Here is a 13,799-nt window from a genome sequence, read left to right on the forward strand (position 1 = left end):
AAGTTAAAAAGGTCGAATAGGTATCTATTCCATTTTGCTCCAAACAATACTTGCTACATAAGCACATAGCCTTGTCGTGTTTCCAGGGTCTTTGAGCCGTAATTACGCCCGTAATTTAATCTACCTAAGGTTATCCTGCCTTAGTCGAAGCCATACCTAGAACGCCCACCTGTAGTAATATCTAGCACTTTTAGTGGAACACAAAGATGACCCCCGACCTATCTACGCTAATAGTCATCGTGTAAGGCATTTCCAATACCGCCACGTCCAGGATCGAATCTAAATGGCTTCTAAGCAGCTGTCCCTGCTCGGCCGATATGACCGCGTGCCTGGGTGGCTTTTCTCTGCTGCTCGTGGCCTTGCTACTCTTGCCACCTTTCTGGTCTGCACCCGTCGCATTACCTCCCTTTGGTAGCCTTTCCACGTTAAGAGTAAGCCCAGGCTGGTTCGGCGTGCTGACCGTGGTGAAAACCGGTCTGGCATCTTCGCTATGAAGTCCGCTGAACACGCATGAATTCTCGACGCGCATTAGGTCCCAAAAACGTAGTTTTTTGTCCGATCCGCCTGTCAGGATATATCCGTACCGTACTTCGCGCTGGTCTTCCATAGCACCCGAACCAGCAACCATGGCTCGGACGCCGCGATCCCCACTGCCGCTAGTGGTTGGCTCGATATTCGTTGCGAAACGGTCGAGCATACCTTCGGGTTTGTCTTCATCAACGTCCCATGGTTTGTATCCCTTAGGTCCATCTTTAGATGCGCCCGCCCGATAAATTTCCCTGCATTGTGTCTTCTCCAGATCCCAGACGGTAACTTCGCCAAGGCTAGTACCGCCTGCTACGCACACCCATTTCCCGCGACCTTTAGTCGGATGAAGACAAAGGCGGTGGATAGCTGATTTGCCTGGTAACCCCCAACCTTTTAGCCTCATCTTAAATCGTAAGTCCCACAAGTCCAAAACTCCGTGCGACGTGCCAAGTAGTAGCCAGTTACGCTTCCGATCGACACAGAAACAAGTGGGAGTGCCGTGGTGTACCGGATTTTCGAGAACGTACAAAAGTGTCATTGTACGAAGGTCAATACCCAAGACTCGAGACCGGTTGGTTGCAAGTACCAGCACGGAATTCAGCTCCTGCTTGAAGTGCTCACACCAGACAGCATACTCATCTGCTGGAAGCTGATACTCGCGAAGTAGCCGCAATCGGATATACTTAGTAGCTCCGCTGGTGATTGCCGTGTCGACCTTTACGATATGAACGCTGCCATCGCTCGCGCAACTGACGAACGTATGCGTGTTCTCGATGAAGCAGAGGGAAATGACCTTCGCGCCCGAGGCGTGCTTATGTGTCTGGCGTGAACGATGTGTGACATTGCGCTCCAACCTAGAGGAGTCCCACACCTTCACACAGCCATCATCACTACCTGTTATGAAAAAGAGATGGTCTGGCGATGGAAGAACACGGTTGATCGCCCCCGTATGTTCCGAGAAAGTAGCGACAAGACTACCGCTCGGCTTCCACGCCTCCTCGCCGCTTTGTCCCGCCGCTTTACTTACTTTTCTCCTCGTTATTGGAGAAACGAGTGGCCCAAATTGGGCTATATCGTGCGGGTAGTTATCGATATACATGTTATCGAGCATTTTTAGTATATTAGGGTCGTTGCCCTCGTATGTATGCGAAGCACGCGGTCGACCTCCTGGCATCCCATTCTCTGCGACGACACCAGGAATTATTATTTGTGGTGGCGGATTCTGTGCGAAGGGGCCCTCGACTTGACCAAATGCGTTCGCTTCAGTCGTTCCCGTCTCTGCGATAGATCTACCACTATCTTTTCGATTTAAAAGATCCAGAGCACTTGACTGGTGCCGAATGGCTCTCCTGGTGGAGTATGGAGAATCAGAGATAGAGGCATCATCATCCTGAGAAGTCGGCCCACGTGTTGTAGAGGAAGCACGACGCGACTCGTTAAAACCTGTGCCGTTAACTGGGGAAGACGCCCGAGACTCCATTGGCGATAACGCTCGGCCATCTTTCGTCCTTGGCGATATTGCTCCTCCGCGACTGCTTAGATGTGAACGATGATTATTCATGGCAGCACGACGCCGCTTCCCGACGGGCTCGTCTATTGTCATTGACGCATCGAGCAGCGCATCGGCAATAGTATAAGGTCCTTTATCCGAGGCTGAAATTCGTTGCCGCTGCCATGCGAGCTCCTCTTCGGCAGGAGCTTCGTCGAACATGATCGTCTGCAATTTGACATTTAGACTTCTCAAAGGAATAATATTGTTCAAGGATGTGGTGATGTTATCTTGTGCAAGCAAATCGCGGTTCCTCATTTGACTCAAGCGCCAGATAAATTCCCTAAGAACAAGCAGCTTGAATTCATCTTCAGATGTCATCCCCATGTTCCGTAGTCGGGTAAGCCATTGTTCATCTTCGTCATTCCGTTGAACTTTGTTAAGTGTTTGCGGCTGTACCTCCCGAGACGAACGGATTGCCAATGCCGTAGACGCAATAGTAAATGTAGACTGCTTCTGTTGTTTGACAGCTTTCCAAAACAGCCCTTTATCAGTTTTCTGTGCCCAGGACAATGCCAAGTCGAAGACCGTCCTCGATAGGGGTTTCTTCAAAGCGTCTAACAATTCAAGCTCAGAAAAGTCCGGGATTATTGCTGGCTTTAGGAATGGCCTAACAAGAGGTAGGACAATGCATCTGATATCAGCGGGAGACAGCAGCTTTGCGGCACTGGAAATGTACTCTGCAGCAGACTCTCGGATCCACAGATTCGGATGCATTGTGAAGCGGCCAACCATGTCTATAAGCTCCCAAGTTTTTGCTTTTGATAACAGCCCTAAACTTGCAAGCTCGGCCAAAGAGTGTAACGCGGCCTGCACCACATGCTCTTCCGGATCGGTCACAGCCTGTATCATCAGAGGAAGGCTGAATTCTTCCAGGCTAGTGCTACCTAAGAAAGCAGCAATACCTACGATCGTATCGAAGAAAGCACACTTCAGCATCCAGTCTCGGTCGTTGAGATACGTATTAAGATGAGTGAGGATGATATCGTTAGACTCCGCACTGCCGAAAAACATGCATAGTTCTGGGACGGAACTGAGAAACGCCCGGCGCACAGAGGCGTCCGAGTCTTCGACTAGAGCTTTGGCATGAGTCTCGAATAGTTCAACAAGCTCGCTTTGCGCGTTATCAAAAAGTCCATCAAATGCAGCATCAGGGTCGCTGCCAGCTTCGACTTCCGGATCAGCTGTACTGATCGATCCTTCTGCTCTCAAGATGGCTGTCAACTCTAAGAATTTCGAAGCGGTTGTCGCAAGACTACCTAGGCAGGACGCGTACGTAGCTCGAACTAGGGCGCTCGGCTCCCTGCGTTCCTTTCCCATAATAGGTTGTCTAGAGGCACCTGACAGAAATACCTGCATTCTGGGCATAATGTATTCGGGGAAGACGTGGGCATTAACCGGCGTGACCACCGTTACAAGAGCCAAAAGCTGAGTGACAGATCTAAGAGCTGCGATAGCAACTAGATCACTATCATCATTCAGCAGAGTCATTAGATATGGTAGAACCCGGTCGAGTTTCGCTTCGTCAGATAGCCTCTCGGAGAAAGCTAACAGTATATCACAGGCTCTGATCTTTGAAGCTGCTCGGGCTGTATTTCTAAGGGAAGCTGCGACAAGAGTGAGAAATATTAAAGTACCGTCGTCGGTAGGAGGTTGCTTTCCTGCAGACGTGAAATGTTCATTATTGGGTATGTTTAGTCGTACAGGAAAAAGACCTAGGCCGAGGCGAGGTGTAAAGTGAGTAAGCTGGGACGACTCCTTGTCGTCCCGATAGCCTAAGAAATATGATATTTTATCAAAGTCGTAGAAAACTCGGTCTATCCGATCATCGGCCTCGCCTAAATTCTTCACAGGCCCTGAAACTAGAGCCCTACCCGAACTTGGATCGGTGATAAGTTCCATATACTGGTGGAGGAAGTTGTAAAAGTACTCGGGAAAGACTTTGGATTTGTAGAAATCCAAGTATTGCTCTGCGGAGTATCGCTTTTGGGGGTCAAGCTGGATCATGCTGGACAGCATCTCCCTTAAGCCCTGGTCCGGTATCCTACTAAGATGCGAGATTACTGGGTCGTACTCACCACGGCGGTACTTGAACATTTGGCTAAGGCTAAATATGGGGGTCTCGAGGAATAATTCAGCGATTACACAGCCAACGCTGAATATGTCCATGGACCAGGTAAGCTTATGACCCTGAAGTTGCGCCTGGGGGTTTTCGATATGTTCGATAAACCTCTCCGGGGCAATATAACACGTACGCCGGCCGGACAGGTCGAAGAAATAAGAGTAAAACATGGGGTTATCATCGGGGAGCATCGTAGGCTTAAAAGAGCCAGTGAAGTCGGTCAGGTAAAGCCAGTTCCAAGATGTCACCATGATATTCTCCGTCTTCAGATCGCCATGATATATGTCCCGACTGTGGCAATCTCGCAGTGCGCATAGCAACTGGAATGCAAGCCATTTCTTCTCTATATCTTCGAGGAAAGGTCGCGTCGACATGCGGTCGTAAAGGGAGCTGTATATGTACTGTCGCACGAGGTAGGCGTTTCCTTCAGTTTCAAAGGCACGTTCGAAGCCTAGGGCGTTGGGAACATCTCTCAATTTATCCCTTTCCTCTTGGGATCTAGTTAGCTAAACCAGTACGCAAAGGAAGCAATCATGACTGACGCAGTATCTTGTCGCCATAATCTCGTAGAGATAGCGGGGTATAGGGCTTCACTGTGACCTTTGCCAAAACTACACCATCATTATGACGGGCACGGATACTCTTCATGAACCGGGCACTTCCGATCGACCTTTCGTGCACCAAGTCGGCTAACTCTGGTATATCGATGCCAGCAGAGCCGGCGTACGGCGTAGTGAGGGAGTAGCTGTTACCCATTACGCAAACATGTGATGGTGCTACCTAGCCAAGTTTGTAAGACGACAGGAATTGACCATCTTCGAGGGTTTCCACAAGATTTGTTAGCATAAAAAGAAAATTGTAATGCGCGCACTATTGGTAATCGTGTTGGGGGATGAAATAATCACGTCGACTGCTCACGCGGCAGCTGGCAAGGCTGCGTGATCTTTAATGACGGCAATACGTAAGTGAACTGGTGGGAGACTAGGAGTAGGTAGGTTCCATAGGTCGGCAGGTCGGTAGGCGGGCGGTCACTAATGTAATGCTTGGAAGCTAGAGTGGGTCATAACCTGGTGCACAGCCTAAAATGGTACTACCTTAGCTTGAAGGTCTTAGGTCTAGACCCAAACTTCTACATTACAGAATACACATGTCATGCATACCTGAATGTCTAATTCCAGCTCTACGGCTTCTCAACATTCCACATGAGCATATACATATAGGGACTCATTTTCAGGAAAGGTTTCTATATTCGATAATCGAGATGGTAGGCTTACGATATTGACCAAGGCGAACCTCAGTAACATCATTATGCCAGGTATCTAGGCTAAGGCTCTTCGTACCATACCATTGAAGATATTATCAGAATTCTCTCTCCTCATCTCCTTGCTCGTCTAGTAGCAATATAGGTAGCATCATATGCGTTGTCCAGCTCCAGTCCAGTCTTACACGGCTCCCCTCCCTAAGAAGTAATTACACAACAATGGCCCTCCCCGGCAGCATCCACTCCAAACACCTTTGCTAACACACCGGGTATATCGAATGAACAATCGAATAGAATGGGGAGGGCTCAAATGCATGTGGTCGTCATATTAATATAATCGCGTCTCTTCATATCAAAAGTCCCAGGACAACTTGGTAAACACCACCACCAGAAGTCCTGCGGTCAAATCCTTGATCCGAGGCGATGTGTCATCCGAAAAGAATTAAATGCGTATTATGGAATCGAAAGCATTCAGCGTATCAATCGCGATAATGCGAACTATCGTGTCTATGTGCAGGATGAGGGTGGGAAGACGGGCAGCAAGCCGGTGACGATTAGTCTGGACGTTGCTCGGCCATAGATCGAGGGTACACCGGGAGGAAGAGTGACGCCAGGTATCGTGCTATGCTCGGACCGAAAGTTGCGTTTAAGTCGGAAGTCCCTGAACGCCGGAGCAATGCAAACGCAAGTAAGCTTCATCAATCTATCAAATATAAGTGAACAGCGTAATATGTCGTTATCGGCTTCAGGTAAGGTGGCCGCCGTGATGGGCGCTCGAGCCAGTCTCTGTGGACCCGTCACCTTCGATAGTTTTCCTCCAATGCTCAGGGAGGCAGACGCAGACCAATGGGAAAGCTTTTATCTCTCCGCTAGCAGGAGGCGATGTATCTCGTCCACGACCCGAGGTGTGCGATACGCCACTGTCTCTCTGGGCCTGTTTTCGTGCTTCCCACTCGTCTGCCCTTTCGTCCAGCAGAACGCCTGTCGCCCATCCATCATCCCAGATACCAACCACCTTCAACATATCGCCACGCTCCAGGGCAAACTCGTCGGCTGCGCGCGGTTGGTATGCCCATAGAACTGCGACGCGCTCGCCTGGGTGGACGTCGTCTTGCGAATAATAGTCCTTAAAGAATGGCAATTGCTCCGACTGTTGGCTGTTGACACCAGGAGGGGATGACATACCACCGGCACTAGTCGGAGATTGAGGATCCTCACCAGCGAGTACAGAACTACTAGACAACGAACCGTGCCTACGAATGTTCATAGGGGGTGGGCGTAAGATAGCTGCACGTGGTTCTGACCTAGGACTATCTCCAAATGAATCCGAAGATGAGTGATTGTCTCCTCCCCTCCGCCTTGCAGTCATATATCCAGCAGCGGCGCCTGCTGCTGCTGCTGCTGCGCCTGCTGAAGCCCCACGCTTTGATTCTCCACGTCTCGAGGACGGATCTACTGTGTGGCCTTCCAATGCGGACATGCGAGCTATTCTTCCTCCGGGGAGAACTTCGTACTCTTGGGGCGGCGCTACCACGTTTGCGGGTATCTGAGCTGTCTGGGGTCCTTTTCTAGAGGGTGAAGGCTGGTTGAAAATGCTTCCCTTCTGACTACCGCGCCTCCGCCGGGCAAGTCTAATGCACATCAAGAGGAGGAAAATCAAGAGAGCCAGGCCGGCGACAGATCCGACTACAATTCCAGCTATAGCACCACCAGAAAGGCCAATATTGCCCGAAGAAGCTTCCGGTACCGAAGTGGCCGTCGAGCTTGCAGAGGGGCTTGCAGTTGGTAAGGTCATCGTCGGCGTAATCGTGGGTAGGACTACATTAGCACATCTTGCCTCAATATCAGAGTTGTAACAACAGGTGTCGGTCGAATTAATGCCACCTGAGGCGCAGTATGAGCACAATCCAATAGTGCTACCTCCGTATCCACAGTTTTCTGGCTCGTTAGCTATGCCTTGTATGCAACTACCAGGTGTCAATGAGCGTGGTGGTACGGAACAATCGATAAAATCAGCTCTTATCTGCTCCTGGCGACGATCGCTGGTGCCAGGACAAAGATTGGTGTCGGCCGCCAAGTAGGCTTCACTCTCAGCAAAGTCGGTGCAAGAGTCGGCACACAATGGCAATGAGGCCTGGTCTGACAGGCCGCAGGGTTCAATGGATTTCTGAATGATAACATTACAGATCTTCGAAGTGGTGAAGCGGGCATATAAATCAGTAGTGTTGACAAGGTCGATGTTACCGCATCCTAGAAGATTCTGATATCTACGATAGTGTAAGTTTAGGCTACCGATATAAGGCTATTTACTTACTGTTCCTGAACATAGGTCGTTCGAACGTACTGGCTTAACTGCTGGTCAAAGGAAGCTGTATCTTTGACATACTGAAGAAAGGGGCTGAGAGTGTATCGGTTAGAAATTGAGACGAACTATACGATAGGTAGATGTCCCAGTCCGATCACTGAGAACTTGAGTTCACAGGGGAATAAAAACTTACAATCTTTTTCGTAGGTCATCATCCGTAGTGGAAATTGAAGCAGGCTGAAAAGCTCCGCAGGTAGTTGAACCCGATAGTGAGATGCATTTGTCTTGCGCCATGGAACCAGGAACCGCAAAGAGAACCGAGAAAAGAGCTGCCTTCGCCATCCATCCCGCCCCGCCAGTCGTTCTTCCACGTCCTCCTAATCGGGTCCGCGACATCGCTATATCACACTCGCTCTGCTCCGAGGAAGTCGAATTGAGCGATATATCGCTGATCCTCCTAGAATTGTCGACAGTAGCGATCCTTGGCGCTATGAATGCATGATGCTCTGATCTTATCATTGCTCAATACCACATGCTACTCGGATCGACTCGTTTGAGGCTGTTTGCTGCTGGGGGCTCTGATGTGTCTCGGAAGTTTCGCGGTGGCTTGGCGCTAATAAGCGGTAGAGCGTGAGATGCTGATAGGAAAAGTAATTTGTTTTTGTCTCTTTTTTTTGTGAGTAAATTTATGTCCCGGGGTTGGTCGCAGTAAAAGTGGTAACTGTAACCAAAAAAAATCAGGTGGATAGTTATCTAGAGTCAATTGCTCTAAAATGAGAATTAAGAGGGAATGGTGATTTTTACTGCGAAGCTTTGTTCGAGGTAAAGGTATGCCGATAGGATCGGGTGCGTTGATGTTTCCGTGGTGACGAATGAGTGTCTATAGTTGGAGAAGGAGCCGGAGCCAGAAACCGTATTAGTGATTAAAATTCAGGTCGCGCTTGACATGCTGTGGTGGCCTTTAGGATGCACGACGTCGGCTAGGACACTATGGCGGAGGCTCTAAACCCAGGTAAATTTAGATGGCTGGGCCTTCGGCAAAAAAAACGAATGATTGAACAGGAAATAAACGAAGGATAACAAGGAAACAAGAAAAGAAAATAGGCCACGACGGTACGCCGTGAAACCGTAGATCTGAACTGAGGAAGAGGATGATGATTAGATCGGAGGGAAAGAGGTCGAGGTTTGGATATACAACTGAATCGTCGGCAAGGAGGAGAGAGGTCAGGAACAAGAGAGACAAGCTCGCGTAACCAGATTATGCCCCAAGCTGCTTCCTGCGCTTCTGCGCTTCTGTGCTGTGGTCGTTGTTGCTTGCTTTACTAACTGCGATGCTCCTTGATCATGGATGAATTGTGCCTGCCCCCTACCTGCCGGGTCCTGCCCTGTCCCACCCTGGTTGCCTTATGTACACATGTACCCCACCCCCGACGTAGCGCTGTATCTGTACTTCTAGCTACTGTAATCAATGCAGACAGATATCGATGCAGATTGTACAGTAACGAATAACTGCTATAGACCCCCAAGTCAATACCAGGTGCGTTTTACGCTCCACGGAGTCTTAGCGTAGATTTCATCCAATGGAGCTCAACTCAATCAGTTCTATGTATCAACCCGCGATCAAGGTTACGGCCCACTACAAACTTTACATAGGTACATGTACTTTGCTTGCAACGGTTTACGGGACACGGGCTTCAAATTAAAGACCTTCGTCCCATTACATGTTATCACCTTTATCTTCAACTTATATTCGTTTGGGTTCAGATACCGTACATTCTTTCATAATATTTCTATAAAATAAATAATCGAACGCATTGAAATAAATATATTGGCTCAGTATTCGATATCTTCAGAGCCATCGCTTATATATTCATGCGAAGTTCAAACAATGCTATTCCATAGTAGGTACACTCCGTAGTGTACATATGTATGTAGCACTTCATGCTTGAGCTGTAATCCCTGTCAAGCCACGGACCTCAGACAAAGTCTTGGTCCAAATAGGTCAAGCCTCAGAAGCACCTTAAAATTACTTGACATGGATATCTTGTCCAATCGCAACGCCTAGGATCTCTGAAGAAAAGCAAAGACACTCTTTCGTCGATCTCTTCGAAAGTCGACATCTTCCCTGGCATTATCACCACAGCAGATGGTATCACCTTATTTGACTTATTTAAACAAATCGATCTGCTAATGAGACCGCTGTCATCCCAACAATGGTTGAGATATGAATAGCCTTTGTTTGGCATGATATTAAGTCACATCAGTGTTTAGCGGCCGCTAATCAGAACGGAAACCTTTATGTGCCAACTAAACGTGGAGACGATGATATCTTGAACGACAAACGCCGATGCGACGGGACACCTAACTTGATGGGCTATCTAATTACCAAGTCCTTCCTAGTCAAGCAAGCTTCTTTCCTATTCCAGTCAGTGCCTAGTATCTTTAGTATCCTGTTTTGGATACTGGCTTGTCGACATATGATTTTATAATCATCATCGTCTACGTACGAAACATGCATCGAACTTTCAGCCATGAGGCTAAATAGGCAAACGATCTACGATTCGGACGCCGATATCTACAAGGCTTTACTACCTTAAGTCTTCAGTATGCCACAAATCACCAAAACCCAATAGACGAAACCATCTTGTACTATGTAGAATCCTAGAACAGATCGACGAGGTTAGTCTCATTGTTTCTGATTCAAGCGCCGATCAGATTAGCTGAAACTTCCACATTAAAATTATCCAAGCGTCGAAGCTGTATTTTTATGTAAGATTCGTCTGTCTCATATTCCTGCGCTCTCATATCTATTGGCTAGACCTGTTCTCATGCCTGTTGATTCAAATTCATATCGTTCTTGTACTACATAGTACCCGGGCCCCCAGCAATAAGGTACATACCTCCGATAGGTAATTGTTTCTCTGACCGAAATGACAACGGCCTCATATGCTAGGCTGAATAAAGGGGTAGGCTAACGCACTGCGTTTTGACCTTGAATCCTAGTCTTTAGCCTTTCTATATATAAAAAATCCTTCTTTTTTCTTGTTTCGATCGAGTCTTTCAATGAAGTTTATGCTTTCTTTACATAACATAAATTTTAGCCCTGCCATAATAACCAGGCACGGGCGCTTGTTTCATTTACCTTATATGCCGTGCTAGTCTTTTACAAAACGTTCCCCGAGACGTTCTGCCGCGTCAACGTCATATAATTTTAGTATATGCTACTTATGGAGTAGACTTTCGACTTACCTAGCGAGGTGTTCAAGTTTCTCCTGTTGTATATATCTTCTGGATCTATCAGAGTAACTTCTCAAGATCTAATGTCCGCGAAAACAAGCAATTCAGTAGTCGACAGTGCAATAAATCGATATGTTGATTTCTGCAAAGCTGTACATTGTACCTACGGTATCATCCATCAGAAGATCTTCGGACATAATACCAATGCAACTCTTAACTACTACGATTAACGTCCATGCGCTTCAAAGCCCTTCGTGTAAACTCGCGGTATTCCTAGCTGCTCCTATTCATCTGCAGGCCTGGAGTCTTTGATATGCTGTTAATATCAAGGTTACTTATTGTAAAAGCTTTAACAAGTAAGGGAATTGCCTACGTTAGGTACGTTTGTACTCGTTAACTACTACTCCTAGTGTAAATTTATTACCAAATTTAATCAGTATTTCATGTGAATAACTAAGCTACTATTGCCTACTACCTGGCCAGCTTATAAGCAAGTTATTTTTTATCGTAGGCTTTAAAACCCAAGTCTAAAGTTCCAACCAAACGTTAGGTCAATGTTGGTCAACCAACCTATATAAAATAATTATATATCACTTAGCTGTTTAGATATTAATATGGACATGCCAAATCCCTTTGAGGCAACATTGAATTTATAATATTAGCAAATATGCAACAGCTTTAAAACGATAAGCATACCAATTTTGAAACCAAACTGAATAAATACCTACCTCATGAAGTAAAATGGTGAGAGTGTCCGCCTAGGGAATTAATACCTTGGGCAATACGAATCTATAACCGTACTTGAATTTTATAAGTTTTAAATAACCGTTTACATATACCTAACAGAGACAACCCGATTTGATGTCCGAATACCTAACTATACAAGAACAAGACTTCCCATTACTTTGCAACTTAAATCAACATAGCACCGTTTTTCTTGGCTCATCTCATAAGATACTAATGAAATTTATTTGGCGAATACCTGCCATATTTCGTTAATTAAAGATAGCTTGTAAGACTATCGTACTTCTGGTGAGTCTATAGGATAGGTAGACTAGGGGATATTTCGCTTCAAGCACCATTATATTAATTGGCATAAGTCTAATGCTATTTAATCACTATACAGCCCTGAGCTTTGAAAGTTCAAGCTTGAAGTTTTGTTTGGTTTACTATTAGCCTTTTTACTTGGATGCGGTAGGAGATAACTATATTAAACATCCTATTAAATCGCGAGTGGTATCATAATTTTTGCAAACTAACCGTAAGTAACACTACTGTCCTAAGTCACCGATCAATTTCCAGACTCCAGAAGTTTCGGAATGGGGTTTGGAATAGTTACTACTAACTCTTAACCCCCCTCGTCTAGAATAAGATAATATTAACTATTTCTCAAAAGGTCGAATGTATGTACTTGATCTTTCTCTTTCAGTCGCTTAGGGGTAAAGATTGCTGTACAGTATATTCATATCAACATGTTAGTATGTAATGATGGCAAATATATGATACGGGATGAGAGCGAGAACCGTAACAGCATATTGGACCTACTACGAAATGTTTCCTCTTTACCCGTGTCTTGTAAGTCTTAGATATACGCATTTAACTATAGAGAACACTACTTGCTAATCAACGCGGAAGTTTCCCCCCATACTTAAATATTCTCATCTTACCCGATCAAGCGAAAAAGTACTATATGCTACTACGACGACCTTTAACGAATATCTATGGGCGGCCCAACGATTCTTCACTTAATTCCCCGTATCTTACGGGCTTCTACCTGGCTATTTAGTTAATCTGGTCACTCTACTAAAGTGGTTGAAACGGATATTAATTATATACGTAAGATACGAGCATACTTGACAATAGTAGGTCGACTACCTAGTCTTAGGACAACTAACTAGAGTAGTCTGCTGGCAAATAAATACTTCTGGTCTACATTGAAAGACCTTATGGGACGGATCGAATGGCAAGGCCCCTTAAGCAAGGGTACTTCTAAGGGAGACTTTCTTTCTAGGGATGCCTTCCATAGTTACTATCATTCGAAGAGCCACGCGCACCGGCGGGGGATGGCCACTTATATCCACCGAAGTGTAGCCCAATGCCTGGTATTGCCCGTCTCAGAATATGGTATACGTACACCCCAACAATAATGTCAACTCTATGATTATTCGGTCTTCTTTGCTTTCTGCGCCGCCTCGTGCTCCCTTATCTGCTTAGTCCAGCTGCAAGACAAATTAGCATCGCGATACTCTCTCTCTACCTCATCATGACACAAGATCAAACGTACTATCGGCTGGGGTAGAATCGATCCGGCTCCGGCATCTTATATCGCACCTCTCGGTCGGCGCTGAGCTTCCACGTCAAGGCCGTGATGCCTAGGATGACTCCCATGAAGACCGCGGTGTTCGCCTTCCAGTTGCTCGGTTGCGTGTACCAACCACCGGCCGGAGACCATACGTGCTTGGGGTAGCTAGTGGGAGGTTAGATTCATCTGTCGAGGTTTACATGGCGGGTAGGAGGGTAGGTTGTAGCTTACGGAATTTTAGGACCGCCACCCTAGTAGGTATTAGTGATGCATAATTGAAGAGTTTACCAAGCACTTACCATCTTGTTCGAATGTGCAACGAACAAATTCTTGTATGGGGGTCAATTGGGATAAATTCCAAGGTTGGGATCGGGTGATGGTACGTCGGGAAGGTTGCAGGTTACAGGTTGCGGTTTAAACTGCCTGTTCGCCTACAGTGATACGCCTTGCATTGAATAGTGCATTACCTAAACTTGGAGAACGTTGAAAGGTCCA

The 13,799-nt window shown here is 46.6% G+C and overlaps 3 protein-coding genes across 3 annotated transcripts; all 3 read right to left on the reverse strand.

Annotated features, from left to right (window-relative positions):
• Positions 1-3: 3 nt before the first annotated feature.
• On the reverse strand, positions 4-5,216 carry F4817DRAFT_327210 (ARM repeat-containing protein). Its single transcript, XM_049301999.1, has 2 exons — positions 4,742-5,216; positions 4-4,689 (listed from the first exon to the last, which is right to left on the reverse strand). The coding sequence occupies exons 1-2, from the start codon at positions 4,953-4,955 to the stop codon at positions 191-193; spliced, it is 4,713 nt and encodes a 1,570-aa protein (XP_049162464.1). The 5' UTR covers positions 4,956-5,216; the 3' UTR covers positions 4-190.
• Positions 5,217-5,843: 627 nt separating this feature from the next.
• On the reverse strand, positions 5,844-8,636 carry F4817DRAFT_240597 (uncharacterized protein). The gene is made up of 3 exons (XM_049299024.1): positions 7,959-8,636; positions 7,775-7,858; positions 5,844-7,727 (listed from the first exon to the last, which is right to left on the reverse strand). Exons 1-3 carry the CDS (start codon positions 8,282-8,284, stop codon positions 6,206-6,208), a joined length of 1,932 nt encoding a protein of 643 aa, XP_049162465.1. The 5' UTR covers positions 8,285-8,636; the 3' UTR covers positions 5,844-6,205.
• A 4,175-nt stretch (positions 8,637-12,811) lies between these two features.
• On the reverse strand, positions 12,812-13,786 carry F4817DRAFT_327217 (uncharacterized protein). The gene is made up of 4 exons (XM_049302000.1): positions 13,604-13,786; positions 13,536-13,555; positions 13,287-13,469; positions 12,812-13,221 (listed from the first exon to the last, which is right to left on the reverse strand). The coding sequence occupies exons 1-4, from the start codon at positions 13,604-13,606 to the stop codon at positions 13,164-13,166; spliced, it is 264 nt and encodes an 87-aa protein (XP_049162466.1). The 5' UTR covers positions 13,607-13,786; the 3' UTR covers positions 12,812-13,163.
• Positions 13,787-13,799: the final 13 nt, after the last annotated feature.

The sequence above is a fragment of the Daldinia loculata genome (genome assembly GCF_022478755.1).
Source record: "Daldinia loculata strain CBS 113971 unplaced genomic scaffold F4817scaffold_6, whole genome shotgun sequence".
Lineage (NCBI taxonomy): Eukaryota > Fungi > Ascomycota > Sordariomycetes > Xylariales > Hypoxylaceae > Daldinia > Daldinia loculata.